The sequence below is a fragment of the Phycodurus eques genome, chromosome 3, assembly GCF_024500275.1.
Source record: "Phycodurus eques isolate BA_2022a chromosome 3, UOR_Pequ_1.1, whole genome shotgun sequence".
NCBI classification, from domain to species: Eukaryota; Metazoa; Chordata; class Actinopteri; order Syngnathiformes; family Syngnathidae; genus Phycodurus; species Phycodurus eques.
Window position 1 is genome coordinate 10,680,001 of NC_084527.1, and position 16,863 is coordinate 10,696,863.

At 42.5% G+C, this 16,863-nt stretch overlaps 2 protein-coding genes across 5 annotated transcripts in view; both read left to right on the plus strand.

Annotated features, from left to right (window-relative positions):
- spef2 (sperm flagellar 2) overlaps positions 1-8,356 on the plus strand; it is a 19,701-nt gene extending 11,345 nt beyond the window's left edge. Inside the window, 12 exon segments of the mRNA XM_061673404.1 lie at positions 1,219-1,278; positions 1,368-1,560; positions 1,670-1,801; positions 2,084-2,222; positions 2,333-2,405; positions 4,912-5,068; positions 5,157-5,251; positions 5,509-5,691; positions 6,167-6,256; positions 6,353-6,523; positions 6,665-6,877; positions 7,503-8,356. Coding sequence (XP_061529388.1) covers positions 1,219-1,278; positions 1,368-1,560; positions 1,670-1,801; positions 2,084-2,222; positions 2,333-2,405; positions 4,912-5,068; positions 5,157-5,251; positions 5,509-5,691; positions 6,167-6,256; positions 6,353-6,523; positions 6,665-6,877; positions 7,503-7,760 — 1,764 coding nt within the window. The 3' untranslated portion in view covers positions 7,761-8,356.
- A 917-nt stretch (positions 8,357-9,273) lies between these two features.
- On the plus strand, positions 9,274-16,863 carry LOC133400589 (UDP-glucuronosyltransferase 3A1-like). 4 transcript variants are annotated; one of them, XM_061673408.1, is made up of 11 exons: positions 9,274-9,426; positions 9,672-9,773; positions 11,344-11,445; positions 11,514-11,634; positions 11,736-11,899; positions 11,985-12,149; positions 13,049-13,257; positions 13,976-14,121; positions 14,209-14,294; positions 15,913-16,132; positions 16,258-16,863. In XM_061673408.1, exons 2-11 carry the CDS (start codon positions 9,692-9,694, stop codon positions 16,523-16,525), a joined length of 1,563 nt encoding a protein of 520 aa, XP_061529392.1. In that variant the 5' UTR covers positions 9,274-9,426; positions 9,672-9,691; the 3' UTR covers positions 16,526-16,863. The 4 variants fall into 4 exon arrangements, with proteins under 4 accessions (XP_061529392.1, XP_061529391.1, XP_061529390.1 ...); XM_061673407.1 differs by having other exon boundaries at positions 9,274-9,369; XM_061673406.1 differs by having other exon boundaries at positions 9,274-9,773.

Below are 16,863 nucleotides of genomic sequence, written 5' to 3' on the forward strand. Positions count from 1 at the left end.
TTGTAATGTATTTCACAAGTGCTTCCATATGAGTTAAGCAGAGTATACTTTATGTATGGTATGTACTGTACATATTCAGCAAAACGTTGAAAAAAAAGAAAAATTTAAAGGCAGGGAATGCAAGTTTTCAAAATGCTAGCAAGATTTTAATCTATCCTAATTTCATGTCCCTGCCCCCGCTACCGCCCCCGCCGCCTCGCGTGTCTTCACAAAGTAACACCCCCAGGTCATTTCATGAAAAATAACCAGGAAGACAGTGTCTCGTCATACTCGGCTGGCCGCCTCAGAGTGCTCCTCAGTCGGCCAGGCGTGTGCAACGAGCCGCCGGAGGAACGAGGATGGGATCTGCATGCTGCTCGCCTGTGGCTTCATAGTTCAGAGTGCACCACGAGTATCAACGTTACTTGAAATGTTGCCGGTTTGATGTTTTATTTTTTGGAATCTCCAAACAATTAAAAATATAAGAGAGATGATCAATTTACCTGCCAACACATTGAGAATGGTGACGTCACCGTTTGATCGTATGTCAATCATGTTGCTAGGCTTGTTTTCCAAGCCTAGCAATATGCAGCTGTCCATATATAGGACACCACTGTTATAGATTTTCACCCTTGATTTTAAGTATAGAGCTGTCCAATTCCTTCTTTTTATCTTTTGTTGCGGACTGGAATTAAGTAATCCGGCCAAGAAACTACAGTATGGTCGGTCTCCTTTTGCGCGAGGCTTCTCTGTCCCCCCACGAGGCTTGTGGCACGAGGTACGCATGAGCAAATGATTGACATCTCATCTCTCACGCCTCCTGTCTCTACACCCGCTGATTTGGCTAATCTTGTCCCAGCAATAGATGGGTCCAGAAAAAGATGATTTTTCAAAACATAATTGTAATAATATTCTGCTGTCAGGTCATAGAGACAGTTTTAACATATGCAAGATTTTTTTTTGTGTTTTTTGTGTCAATTGGCTGGCAACCAGTTCAGGGTGTACCCCGCCTCTCGCCCGGAGATAGCTGGGATAGGCTCCAGCATGCCCGCGACCCTAGTGAGGATAAGCGGTACAGAAAATGGATGGATGGATGGATGTTTTGACAACTGCAAATTCTAAGTTTAAATTCAAAATGTTATGGAAATAATCCAAAACATACTGTACTAACGAGTATTGGTGATAATCATGCACAGTCGCATCATTTAAGATAATACTTGTTCTGTTGTTTGCGCACAGGTACTTAGTGAGATCTTGATCGGCAAACATGACGATGCCATCGTAGTCATAAGTAAACTGGTAATGCAGCATGTATAATACAGAATTTAGCAACGTGTATATAAGAAGGGCACATTTTGAACACTTGACTGACTTGTGTCCATGCCTAGGTGTCAACAGAACCTCAACAGGTGGAGCTGAAGACACAAGACTTAGAGCGAATCCAAGAGAAGGAGCGAATCCAAGAGAAGGAAAGAGCCCAGGAGAAGGAGAAAGAAAAGGAAAAGGAAAAAGAGAAGGAAAAGGATAAAGAAAAGGATAATGCAAACAAAAAGAATAAAGACAAAGATAAAAAACAGAAAGGCATGTGAAAAAAAACTGAATTAGCTTAGCATGAGGATTTAGCAGGTTATGTATGTTATTTCTTAATACAGACGTATTGCTTCTTGTATGGTATGCTTTTTGTGTTCAGGTTCTCCATCTCCCCCTCCTGCACCCAGCCCGCCACCAGCTGTGGAGGCCGTGGAGAAGACCCCTGTAGCTGTTAAAAATGTCAAACAGAAACTAATAATCAGAGAATACACAGCTGCGTTGAAGCATGAAGGTACTACATGCTAACATCCAAATTACGCGTGTTTCTCTATGCTGTTCTTTAAGCGTATTCACATGTGAAGAACTCTTTTCCAAAACGCTATAAACTCATTGTGATTGTTTCCGAAAACCTGTAACCCGTTAAAACAGTTCATTGGGCTCAGTCTGAACATGTTCAACGATAGTTATTATTGTCTTTACACAAGAAATGGCATGGCATTTTTTTTTTTTTTTGCGCCTTTTAAATATTACCTTTCTGATCTGCATATGTTATCGGTGTTTTTGTGTGTTCCAGAGAGTGCATCAAAGGTACGAATTAAGCTAGTGAAAGGCCATGGGCTGGTGTTGGTCAACTCTCTGCAACGCAGAGCCGAACAGATCTTTAGCGACATGCGAGACAGTTTGGAAGCACATTATGTTGCACAAATGAAGAGGTCAGTGTCCCTTTTGTTTGTGTGTGTGTGTGTGTGTGTATATATATATATATATATATATATATATATATATATATATATATATATATACATACACAATTTTCTTCCAGTATTGACCAACTTGCAGAAGCAGTGCGCCACTTCATAGAGACTGCTGTTAAGCTTCAGAATGAGTTGGTGCTGGTAAGTGTCACCATGTTGTGATTTTTTTAAAATTTCTTTTCAAGGGCATCTTTGCATAATTTATAAAAAAATATTTTCATTGGGGTCTGAAAATGGAAAAAGTAAAAGTAGTTGATTCCCCCTTGCCAACCAAACAACTATACTATATAGCGCAGTGATCAAAGTGTGGTGCCTAGTGTCTATAGTGGTACAGTATGTATTTAACTTTTAAGGTACAATACAGTTGCATTTAACCTTTGCGAACTGTTTGTTCTCAAACATTTATTCATCCATCCATCTATTTTCCGTACCGCTTATCCTTACTAGGGTCGCTGGCGTGCTGGAGCCTATCCCAGCTGTCTTTGGGTGAGAAGCGGCCAATCGCAGGGCATGTGTAAACAAACACCCATTCACACTCACATTCACACCTAGGGGCAATTTAGAGTCTTCAATCAACCTACCATGCATGTTTTTGGGATGTGGGAGGAAACCCACGCAGGGATGGGGAGAACAGGCAAACTCCACACAGGTGGGGCTGGATTTTAACCCGGGTCCTCAGAACTGTGAGGTGGATGTGCTGACCAGTCTTCCACCGTGCCACCTCAAACATTTATTTTGGTGCAATTTGTATTTAACTTATGTGAAATACATTTTAATTTAATCATTATTTAAGTAGTTTTTATTTTCCCTATATTTATAGTCATTTTCATGTTTTGTTTCTAAACAAATTAAATATGTTTGAAGATAAGTAGGCGGCACGGTGGCCCGACTGGTTAGAGCGTCAGCCTCACAGTTCTGAGGACCCGGGTTCAATCCCCGGCCCCGCCTGTGTGGGGTTTGCATGTTCTCCCCGTGCCTGCGTGGGTTTTCTCCGGGCACTCCGGTTTCCTCCCACATCCCAAAAACATGCATTAATTGGAGACTCTAAATTGCCCGTAGGCATGACTGTGAGTGCGAATGGTTGTTTGTTTCTATGTGCCCTGCGATTGGCTGGCAACCAGTTCAGGGTGTACCCCGCCTCCTGCCCGATGACAGCTGGGATAGGCTCCAGCACACCTGCTACCCTAGTGAGGAGAAGCGGTTCAGAAAATGGATGGATGATATATGAAGATAAGTACTGAAAACATGCAAAAACTGACAACAATATACTACTGTAGTCCTGATTTGTTGAGCTAAAGCTTAAAACTCTTTTCCACCATCTCAGCTGGCTGGATGTTTGGGGCGGGGCTAAAAACTAGCCCTCTTATGAAAGCGGGCTGGGACATATACATATGCATATACATCCAGGGGTACTGCTGTGCATTGCACCACTGTGGCAGCATATGGCACACCGTTCGGCAGCCACAGCAGCAATTAATGGCCCGATGAATTCCTACAGCGGCAAAGGAAGGAAAAGTGGTCTCAGTGTTGCTGCCAATCATTACACTGGGGCTGCCTGGCCGCCACAGAATTCCTCTCTGCGGCCCATGAGAACGTTTGCAATTTGCATCGCTGGGAATGGCAGTCACTGGGAATCCTCCTATCCTCGCCTAGGAGGTGGGAGAGAAGACAGGTCTTTAATTGACAGCTGAAAGTTCCGGGGAGGCGGGGTTTTAGAACATTCAGTGACACGCTTCCAGCGCCTGGAAGCTGAAAGAATGTTTCAATACTTGACTATTTTGAAGCCAGATTTTACCCACTTTGTGATTTTTTTATTTTATTTTTATTTTTTTCATTCAAATTTGTCCAACTTGATAACGATACTCTTCTCCGTGGTGTGTCAAATTCACAAGACTTTTTTTGGGTCACTTTGAGGGGGATTTGAAGTGCAGTGCTAATTTTCAAAAGCTGCATTATGTTACAGTGGTTTACAATAATTTTAAATATACTTTTTAGGAATAAAGTGTCTGCCTTGTTTTTGATGAACACTTAGGCCTACTATGCTACAGTTTTCCCTATTTTGGTCAAAATGGTGGTACTTTGAGAGTTTATATTTTTTAAGTGGTAACATAAAGGTTGAAAATTAAGGGAAAGATGAAGGATTGAAACCTTTTGTAATTCATAAATTAAGTTGTGTGTCTGGGCTGCACTGTGTGCCCAGTGGTTAACAGGTCTGCCTCACAATTCTGAGTTTTGAATCTCGGCTCCGGTCTTCCAGTGTGGAGTTAGCATGTTCTAGTCATGCATGCGTGGGTTTACTTCGGGTACTTCAGGTTCCTCCCACATTCCAGAAACATGCATGATAGGTTCACTCAAGACTCTAAATTTAATTTAAGTCCATAGGTGTGAATGTAATTGTGAATGTTTGCTGGTAAAAATATGTGCTCCGTGTTTGGCTGGAGACTCGTCCAGCGTGTACCCCGCTTCTCACCTACAGTCAGCTTAGATAGGCTCGAGCTCACCCGTGTCTTTGAGGACAAGTACTATGGAAAATCGATGGAAGCTGTGTGTCCCAGCCCAAGAGGTCCTAGAGAATGACATTAGGGGATGCATCATAGTGGATAACAATTGTGGCTTTTTAATATGTTCCATATTTTCTTGCTTACAGGAAAGCATTGATTTCTATTTCAATGGAGATGCACAGTTGGTTGCGAGTTCACCTACCCAGCTGAGTCCGCCTGCGTCGGAGAGAGCAACAACTTCAATGCTGACCATCCTTCAGTTGGACTCGCTGTACCACTGTCTTTGCAATGAGGCTCCAACAGGTAAACGAGTTGAGCATTGTAGTCTGTCCGTCTGCGTTTTCATTCTCCTAATATTCTTTTTTAAGATCATTCCTCTTTCAATTTTCAGGCGTTATGTCCAGTTCTGAGTTCTTCCATCTGATTAGGGACATCCTCCCTTTCAACACTCTGCCCGAACCATGGGAGAACATGACTGAAGCACAGGTATGCTCAATTCTTGAAAAATATTAGGTGCATATTAGGTATATAAGGCAAGCAAAATTTTAGAGAACCTGTCAGGATGATGCATGTGCAAATGACAATTAATGCCTCTGTGACATTGCCTATCAAAATGTTGGTAATACAGAGCTTGTGTTGGTAATGGTAATGTTGTGGACTGAGTTTGTATAATTTGGTGAGTCAAGTTTGATTTGGTGAGATCCAATCATCGATGTTATTACATTTCCTCTCTTTGTTTGTAGTTGAACGAGATAATTTCTCTGCTCACTGATGGATACAAACAGATAGACTGGCGTAGATTCCTGCTCAGTGCTGCCATCCCTTGGCCGTTTCCGTCCTTAAGACAACTGTTGCTTGTGCGCAAGAATTTCAAGGCAGCAGACACTGATGACACCGGGTATATAAGTGAGGAGCAATATATGCAGGTTTGTCTCTACAACAGGAAAGAAACAAATCTTCCCTCTTGAAATGTTTTCTCCGTTCTTTTCATCTGCCTGAACCAACATGAGTGGTTGTCTCTTCCAGTTTTTCCTTAACCTTTACTTTGCCAAGACATGTATTTTAACACTGGTAATATCGCATGGCATGCCACCAAACAAACACGTCACAAAAATGTGTGAATCGTGAAATAATTGCTCAGAAATGTACTTACACAATGTGAAATCTCTGCCTGTTAAGATGAACACCAAGCTATGATTCTGTTGTATAAATGGCAACAAGTGGCATTTCGTGGAATAGCATTTAACATTATTTGTAGTAAAGCACTAATATGCATAATAATGTAGTAACTATTTTTGTGAAAAAGAAATGAAAGATGTGCACTTCCCCATGGCATATCTGATCATCGCTCATGGCACACTGTGGTTGGGAATCACTGGTCTGTTTCTCTCCTAACACCAGACTGAGTTGTGGTTTTCCAGTGAGCGTGAGCAATCCATATCCAACGACTCCTTTGAGCCTCTTAATAATCGTCGAGCTAACCTTCGCAAGGTAATGTGCCAGCAAAGGGTCCAATGCCTGACAGCTATTACTATTATGACAATAGCACCTTGTTTTTTGAAAATTATTTCTGTTATTCCTTCTTAGTTCTTTTTCCAGCTGTTTTCCGATCACTCTACCACCCCGCCTCAACTGGACTACATGACCATGCTACTGTGCTTCGCCTCTGATCCTGATCCCAAGCAGGGCTTCATTAAAGCGCTGAGTGTAATGACAGGACATTATCTCCAGTACCCTGCTTCGAGCCCTCTTAACACAGTGAGTTTGGTGTGCAAGGAAAAAGTGGCACTCATCATTAAATGCCATTCTGCACAGCATGGCAACATCTTGTCAGATGATTAAGTAACACGGACTTGTTTTGTTAGACTGATCCCCTGTGATACCACCTGATGTGCGCAGACTGATACCAGCTTAGGGGAGACCACAGCACTCGCCCTCTTGGTGCCTGAAGAAAAGCACAAGGAGGAAGAGGAATATGCGATGAGCAGCTCGTTCGCGGCACAGACAGTGTCCATCCCAGCTCTCCTTTCCGTAGTGGGCCCCGAAGTGGGGAAGATGAAAGGTGGCGTCCATCCTCCATCAGGCTGCTTGACCCAGGAGGAGAGCGTTGAGGTATGATGGAACCCAAAATAAATAAACTTGCTCAAAAGCTATAACAAGGCCAGTTTCATATTTAGCAAGATTTGGGTTTCGAGAAGAGGCCTTTCTTTAAATCAAAGCATTGTGACGTAATTATTACCTCTGCCAAGGAGATTGTTTTCATCACCTTGGATTTGTCCATTTTGGTGTCTGTGTCCAATTTCCTGGCTAGAATTAATTTTATTACGGAGTTTATTTTATTATTTTGCATATTGCAAAATAATAAAATAAATTTAAACATTGTAGCCCATTAAATTAAACTTACTCCATCCAATGACGATTGAATCACATTTTACTATGCAGTGGTCATGTGGGCGTCCTGCAAAATACAGTATCTGGTGCCTCAGGGTTTAGCCCTGATGATAATTTTTAGCTTTTGACCAATGTTTTAGCACCTGGTTTGATGATGATGACTTTCTATTTACTTTTCTTGTGACAAATGTTTTACTACCTGTTGCCCCAGGCTTTTTAGCCCTGATGATGATAACATTTATTTTGCTTGTGACAATTGTTTAACCCTCGACTAACATCTGCCCTTACTAGATTTTATGTGACATTAAATAAAACTAACAATATCACCACCCCCCCTGCCCTCTAGCATTTGATGCAGATATTCGCAGAGCTGGGCTACACTCCAGAAGATGCTGTTACATTCTCGGTCCTCTCCGAGCATCCTTCTTTTCATAATCTGATAGAGGTTACTGACCACCACCTATTTGTTGTAAGTCAATGCTCATATTTTTTGTGTTGGAGATACTTTCACATACACAAACACCCTTTGAACACCGCTGTTCTCAAATCTAAAAGCAGAAGGAAGGATTCTTTTTTTTATTGCCTCCTCCTTTTGTTGAGTTAAGTTTGCATTTGTTTGCATACCATCTGAAGTTGAGAGGTTTAGTTTCATATTGGATTTACATTCGCTACTTAATAGCTTGAAAAAATAAATTTAAAAGCATACATTGTACAAGCACTGCACACATCTCTGAACTTTCAAGCTTTTTTGAACTTTTTACCCTGTAACCATTTCAGGGGGGGCGTGGCTGCAACGACGCCACGTGACCACTTTGCAGTCTGGCATGAGTTGCACCTCCCCTGTTTGCATTGTCTGGCGCAGTTGCGACATGCTGTTATCTAGCTAGCTATGTGTACAATTGCTTTAGAGCGCCTTCTTGTCGGTTGTGAGTGTGTGCTTGTCACTCAGAGAAAGGCAGAATAGTGAGGAGGGGGAAATTGTACAGGGACTTTAACATTGATAACACAACATACATTTTAAGCTGCTAAAGTAGGTGGTTTAGGTCACCATGATAAAATATATATTGGGTACCATGTTGAATTTTACATCTAACGTTTATACTGTATATGAGGTTTTCAGTATTACTCCCCATACATGTTTTTCTTACCGCCACCAAAGAGGCTATTTTTTTTCCTATTGTACAACAAGCCATGACCTTTTCAGACATACTCTACGTGTAGGTGCGTCTCATTGAAGGTGGACACTGATCCAAATTCTTTAGTGCCAGTACACAGTGCTAATATAGTTTTCAACCTTAATATGACATTTTCTCAAACATTTTCTTTTGTTTTGTTTCAGAACATTCATAATGTGCTACAGGCCCATCAGCCACGAGGAGAGCCTCAACAGTGTCCTAACTGATGACACATTTATACTACATCTACTTTGTCTTCTGTGTTGAAAAATACTGTTCGAAGAGAATAAATAGATTTAAAAAACAACCACAATTCTTGTTTGGTGACGCCAGTACTGAATGAGTTGAAAATTCTATAGTTTTAACATGTAGACTTGAGTTAAGTGTCGAGGCAGCCTGACTGAAAACATCAGCCATGACGTGACTGACCTCTCTGACTCTGCATTCTTTTTCCTGAAACTCTCCAGTAGTTTTTCTGATTCACTTGTTTTTCTAATGACCTCTCTGACACAGGGGAGCATCGGTTTGCGTCCACAATGAGTGCATTGTCCAGGATAACCTACATGTCAAGCCTCACTTGCCAGCAGCGACCTTCCGGAGCACCCGCAACCCTATTGTAGCTCATTTAGCAGGGATGCGCTGTCCTACCTACTGCTGCGCTCCTTCCAATCAATCCAGTAATCAGCAAAACAAAAATTTCTTTAATGCAGTAAGCTAATATTACCCAACAAATTACATTTAAACACAATTAAAGTCTAGGTGAAGTCACTTAATACTGAATTATAAATGTGTTGCCTTCAGTTAACGTTCCCATTTGTCCAGTTTGATCGAAGAAGTGCTTTGGGGGACCGTGAGCCCCCCTTTTATTGCCGCCCCTCCTCCTGGTCCCTCCCTTTCATTAACACTGCAGGTCCAATGCTGGTAGACATGTGAGTGTCTGACTTTTAGAAAAACAGAGAGGCTAATGTGTTATGTGGACAGAACCACGCACGCAGACTGGCATGCAGGCTCCTGAATGAAAAGGATCAGCGCCTTAAGGTCGGAACTTTTCCATTAATCTACATTGACAGCCAAGCAAAGTGACACTCAGACATTGTAGGTGCCTTCTCCCTTTCATCAGCTTGACTCTGAATGTAATGTTCTCTCTTTTTTTCTACTCAACTCAGTTTTTGGATTCTTTTGCTTTTTTGTGTGTGGGAATGTTTTCCCATTAGACTTCTACCTGCTAAAGTCAACAATTATACATTTATTGTGAGTTTTAAAAGGCTGACACTTGCGCAAGACCACTTTCATTAGTTTATTTTTGAACTGGAAGACTATTTACGGGACTTTGGCTGCAGATCAGGGTGGCACCAACAACATGGGGCTTGTGGTTTGGATGTGCTGGCTGCTGGCTCTCCCACTGCTCCAGTCTGCCAAGATCCTGACTGTCTGCCTAATTGGTGAGTAGGGGAGCAGTCATTGTCATGCTTCACCCACCTCATTTTTTTCTTAACTAGCCGTCAAAAGAACAGAGGAAAAATGACACAGGAAATTATATAATTATAGAAAGTGTAGATGAATTTTTCTATGTAATGAATAAGTACTATCTAAAAACTACATCATTATGTTGTGCGCGTCGAACTGACCCATTTAACAGTATAAAATTAAGGGGGGGAAAAAAAAGTAAAAGTTCTAAATTAAAAAAGTAAAAGTTAATTGCCTTGTTCTTTTCTTCTTTTTTTAATCATGCTTAATATTTTTTTAATTTACTGCACATGGTATAAATATATTGACCTAGCAGTGACACAAAGGGCTAAAAAGGCGGGCAAAAATTTATACATTATTTCATTTTACAACTATTATATTGGTGGTGCCCGACTGGTTAGAGCGTCAGCCTCACAGTTCTGAGGACCGGGGTTCAATCCCCGGCCCCGCCTGTGTGGAGTTTGCATGCTCTCCCTGTGCTAGCGTGGGTTTTCTCCGGGCACTCCGGTTTCCTCCCACATCCCAAAAACATGCATGAATTGGAGACTCTAAATTGCCCGTAGGTGTGAATGTGAGTGCGAGTGGTTGTTTGTATGTATGTGCCCTGCGATTGGCTGGCAACCAGTTCAGGGTGTACCCCGCCTCCTGCCCGATGATAGCTGGGATAGGCTCCAGCACGCCCGCGACCCTAGTGAGGAGAAGCGGCTCAGAAAATGGATGGATGAACTATTATATGGTCACCTCTTGTCACACATCCCCACACTATTCCACACTAATTTAACACAATATATTGAATGAATACTTTTTTATGTATAAACATGCAGTGGGTCACATTGTTCCCATTGGCATTTTGGGCGGACCAAAAAAACGCAACGTAACGGGGGTAAATAGGTTTGAACTGCACATCTAATAGGATCCAATACAATAAGTATTGTGTCAAATTGTGCCTTTTATGAAGATAATAATCAACTGCACTGCGTCATTCTTAGCGCTGTTCATTTAATACCAAAATACCTTTAATTATGTTATTATCTATGTAAAGACACTGATCATGTTCATGATTTCTTACAATAATTAACAATTTAACAAGGTAGGAAACCGATAAATATCAACATGCTACACTTCAAGTTGTTAGTGGTATAGTTTGGAATATTATATGTAGTTATAATTTTATTACATTTAGTACATATTTATTTGCAGGTTGATTGAAGACTTTAAATTGCCCGTAGGTGTGAATGTGAGTGTGAATGGTTGTTTGTTTCTATGTGCCCTGCGGTTGGCTGGCGACCAGTTCAGGGTGTATCCTGCCTCCCGCCCGAAGATAGCTGGGATAGGCTCCAGCACGCCCGCGACCCTAATGAGGATAATCGGTTAAGAAAATGGATGGATGGATATATTTATTTGTTTTTTAATTAGTATTATTGAGAATATTTCATATGCCTCTTTATTTGGATGTCATTTTGAGCAGTGCATGTGTACCGAACGAAGTGGCCCATGAGCGTAGCCCTACTAGCCCAGCAGTTGACAATGCCGTCTTTCCTGCAGGAGGAAGCCACTACTTGTTGTTTGACGAGATCTCCCATAACTTCCACCTGCACGGCCACGAGGTCCGCATGCTCCTGCAACTGGGCAACCCTCTTATTACAGGTATTGTTCCAGAATGTCTGCAACATTCTTCTGAATTATCCTTTTTAATATAAAATTATGTCTGTCAGGTTTGTCCTATGCTAGTCGCAATGGCAGCTACCAGACCAGCACTTGGTCCCTAGGAGAAGATTACATTAAACAATACAACGGCTGGTTCTTGGAGCAGCAAGCACAGTTTTTACTGGGACGGTACTTTTGAAAGCCTTTTTACGTTGGTTTTGTGAGTGGTAGACATGACCACTTGTACAGCACTGCTATGTTTTGGAGTCAGACTTATTTTCTTCCAATAGGGACAGCTTTAATGGCTTTTTGAACTTCATGGGCCACCTTTCCTATCAGTGTGACAAGCTCTTAGGAGACAGCGATCAAATAACGTTCCTCCAGAGTGAGCAATATGACATCGCTATCCTGGATGCTTTTAACCCTTGCTCCTTCATCATAGCACACAAACTTGGTACTTGGATCATTGTGATTCTCAATTAAAACTAGCCGGTAGATACTTGGAAACCTTCATTCCACATCCGTTTGACCTCCTACAGGTGTTCCCTACATAGCCTTCTATCCCGGGCCTCTGAACGGACCGCTGTCCATAGCCATCCCGTCCTCCATCTCCTCAGTGCCAGCTTTCAGCTCCCAGTTGTCCGACCGTATGGACCTTTGGGGTCGCGCGAAGAACTTCATCTACTCACTCCTGGGTGCTGTAGGTAAAGATACAATTTGTTAACTGTATTAACTGCATGGCTTCATTATATTAGAGTGGAACCCTAAAAGTCTAACACATTACGTTGCAGTATATTGGTCATCTGAAATGAAAATTCAATTCATACGTTACGGAGTCAAATTATTTACCTCATGAAATCTTTATCAATTGTACAGACAATGTTTTAAGAGGATATATAACATAAAATTTGGTTTTTGATTAGTTGTATACAAATAGCCGGTCACATTTGCATTAAACGGGATTAACCATTCAAAATAGGCTAATTTCAGCAAGACAAGAAAATTGTGATTTAATTATTGATTCAATGGGGTATTTTGAATAAGGCATGAATATTTGTCTTATTTAAAATAACATTTTTAAATTCTTGATGGCAGAGTGGACTAGTGGTTAGCACATCCACTTCACAATTCTAAGGTTGAAGAGGATAAGTGCTATAGATGGATACAGTAGATGTTACTGCCATACAAAGTGTAAAATAGTACTACAGTAATAGTACTACTGTACTACTGTACTATTTACTGTACTATTTTACTTGAAAGTTGCATGATGGATACATCTCACCTTTTTACTGTCAAACAATTTTAAAAATATGTTTACCACAAATGTAATCTCCCCCCCCCCCCCCCCCCCCCCCCCTCCCCCCAAAATAAAATATAACAAGTGACAACGTGTATAGCTAGTCGTCAGCTTGCTAGCAGCTAATATTAGCTGTCGACGTCACGCCATGATTTCGGCTCATCTGGAGTATGTGGATATCAACAGAACTGTACAAACTTTGGGGCATTTTCATTTTCAAGTTTCCATTGCACGTTCTTAACATTCTCATAGAAGACTGTGACTGTTCCGACAATGTCCTTACATTTCCCACCTTTTTGTGGAAAGGCCAGCAAATTGTTTGGTCCATATTCAAGGACGTAGCTGAGCGCCACCTCAACTCGGGATCCCCCCCGGGTGGCCTGGACGAGTTCCTCCAGAAGGCTGAACTGTGGGCCTTCAACACAGATTTTTCCTTGGAGTTCCCCCAGCCTCTCTTGCCTTCCACCGTGTTGATCGGGGGTCTCCTCAATAAACCTGCTGAGCCTCTGGATCAGGTCAGTGCTCTTGATAGCAATACATTGACTAACAGACTCCTGTAGATGGTGGCATTGTATCGGCTTTAGATTTTAGATCAGCGCAGCTTTTAAGTAGAAGATAAAGATTAAGAGGGTGAATCTGGGCTTGTCAAATCGATTATAAGGGAGAGAAATGCCAACACGCTGGAAGTCAGACAAGTTTAGGCCCCTCACACTCGAACAGGGCATGCAAATATGGGATAAAAAATATGTCGCAGTAGGTCGCAGAAAATGTGTGTTCCGATCGTGAGAAAAGATGACGCAGTTCATGGAAAAAATAGCGAACACCTAGCCAGTACCCAATGACGTTCAACTCGAGTCATGTGGTGAGTCAGCATCAATCACGGCGCATTTCTTGTATATCTGTAAATAAATTATTATTTTGCCATCAAAAGCCCTTTCTCAAGTCTTTTTTGTGTATTTTTATAGTTTGATTACTAAAGAACAGAAAAAGCTAGAAAAAAACCTGGGGATGAAGGCTGGCTCACGTGTATGAGATGGCTGGCCCCTAAAATGGCTTTAGAAAAATGCTTTATAAATTGTGCTAGAATTTTTTATCCTTATAAATTTATTTTGACAAAAGCATGTCACCGTCATCTTATCAATATGACAGGGAACTGTTTTAAATTATGAATTTTTTTTAATAATAGGTCTCTATTAACATGGTCAAACCAGGTCTATCTGCTGTATCCTTCAGGATCTTGACTTGTGGATCTCCAGTTTTGGAGAGTCAGGTTTCATCGTTGTGACCATGGGATCGATGGTCTCTTCTGTTTCTGTAGACCGGCTTCTGGTAGAGCTGGTAGATGGCTTCTCTGTAATTCCCCAAGGCGTGATCTGGAGGTAGAAGCATATCCCTGAGTGTGTGTGTGTAGTGTACAGTCATACAAAAAGTTATTTTTTTATCTTGATGTTTCTTTTTACTTTCAGGTACAACCACGAGCGTTGGCCGCCTCACCTGAGTAAACCTTCCAATGTCCTACTTGTGGACTGGCTGCCTCTCAATGACTTGCTTGGTGACTATCCACATTATTGTACAATAAATAACACTTAATTGGATTAGTACAAGGCGGCACGGTGGACGACTGGTTAGAGCGTCTGCCTCGAGCGTCTGCCTCATAGTTCTGAGGCTGGGGTTCAATCGCCGGCCCCGCCTGTGTGGAGTTTGCATGTTCTCCCCGTGCCTGCGTGGGTTTTCTCCGGGCACTCCGGTTTCCTCCCACATCCCAAAAACATGCATGGTAGGTTAATTGACGACTCTAAATTGCCCGTAGGTGTGAATGTGAGTGCCAATGGTTGTTTGTTTGTTTGTTTGTTTGTTTGTATGTGCCCTGCGATTGGCTGGCAACCAGTTCAGGGTGTACTCCGCCTCCTGCCCAATGAAAGCTGGGATAGGCTCCAGCACGCCCGCGACCCGCGTGAGGATAAGCGGCTCAGAAAATGGATGGATGGATGGACTTGTACAAGGCGGCACGGTGGACGACTGGTTAGAGCGTATGCCTCACAGTTCTGAGGCTGGGGTTCAATCCCCGGCCCCGCCTGTGTGGAGTTTGCATGTTCTCCCCGTGCCTGTGTGGGTTTTCTCCGGGCACTGCGGTTTCCTCCCACCTCCCAAAAACATGCGTGGTAGGTTAATTGACAACTCTAAATTGCCCGTAGGTGTGAATGTGAGTGCGAATGGTTGTTTGTTTATATGTGCCCTGTGATTGGCTGGCAACCAGTTCAGGGTTTACCCCGCCTCCTGCCCGATGATAGCTGGGATAGGCTCCAGCACTCCCGCAACCCTTGTGAGGATAAGCGGCTCAGAAAATGGATGGATGGATGGATTAGTACATAGGCATAGTCACTTGTGATGGACACTGTGACTGGTGTAAAACTGCATCACATTGACTTGTGAAATTAATACCGCTGTAGCTGTATCAGTCAAAACTGAGCAAACAAAGTCTGTCCCCGCTGACTCACATTCCCATCTACGGGCAGTTTAGAGTCTTCAATTAACCTACCATGCATGTTTTTTTGGAATGTGGGAGCAAACCGGAGTACCCAGAGAAAACTCACGCAGGCACGAGGAGAATGTGCAAACTCCACACAGGCGAGGCTGGATTTGAACTCGGGTCCTCAGAACTTTGAGGCAAATGTGCTAACCAGTCATGCACTGTGCCGCCAACATAGGTTATATTAGATATAAGATATAAAATACCTGCTCAAGTCAACTAAACAACAGTATCTGTGTTATAAATTAGGTTTTAAAATGATATCACGTAAAAAAATACCATATGTAAAAGTCATAGAAAACAAAACAACTGATATTGTGAGGGGATTCCATTGGGTATGAATGTCAAAATATTTTTGTATAAAATTTCACCAATCCCATTCCCCGGTGTGAATGGGAGTGTGGATATTTATCTATATTTACCTTGTGATTGGCTGGCGACCAGTCCAGCGTGTACCCCTCAGTAGACTGAGCTAGTGTACCTAATGAAGTGTCTGGTGACTGTAATATATACAGTATGGGTATAAAACAAACATGTTTGGGTGTGTTGAAGTGCTCTATAATTGTAATTCATTACTATTATTTGAATAAGTATCTTAAATCTTCTTTTTTCCACCAATCAAATATACATTTCTTCCAAGGACACGAAAAGGTGCGCCTCTTCATCACCCACGGAGGTCAGAACAGTCTTCTTCAGGCAGTTTATCACGGCGTCCCCGTGCTGGGCATCCCACTGTTTGGAGATCAGTTTGACAACGTGGTGAGGGCTGAAGCAAAGGGCTTGGGCCTCGCCATCAGCCCCACGCGGATCACTGGCGAGCTGCTTAGCGCCACCATCCAAACTGTCATACAGGACGTCAGGTGTGTGCGTGGGATTTGCTTCATTTGTAATGCGTGTAGAACAGCTGTGGGCAAACAACACCCAAATACAAAGTGGTGATATCGCTACCATCTATTCTTCCCGTGATTCTTCCCCCTCTTTCTAGGTTCAAGTCGGCAGCTTTGTCCCTCAGCCGCATCCATAGATCGCAGCCCATGCCCCCCGCACTTCGACTTGTGCGGTGGGTGGAGCACATCCTGCACAGCGGAGGGGGAGCTCACCTGAGGCTGGCCTCGCTGCAGCAGCCGTGGTACCAGAGATGCCTGCTGGACCTGCTTCTCCTCGTCCTGATGGGCCTTGCCGGGTCAGTCCTTCTCTGCTGGATTTTCTGCAAGAGCAAGACGAGCAAAGGTGACATCAAGAAAATACAATAGGAGCACTATTGTGTTGTCTTGGTGAAGCCTGAGTTAAGCGCCTTGCTCAAGGGAATTGAACCCAGGGCCTTTTGATCACAAGCTGCATTCTTGACCTCTTTTTCACAATTACCATCCTTACTGCAACCATAGGAGGGGATTTGTGTTCAAAGAAGACCAACATGTTGATGTAGAAGATCTTTCCATGACCAAAACTCCTGCAACCACATTTTTCAATAAAATAATTCAAAGTCTCAGTAGACCATCTAAATTTCGACACAATTTGTTGTGGTTGACATTGTTTGGAATTGGAAACTATTTGTTACACACAGGCAATGTTTTAAGTAACATTTTGAAGG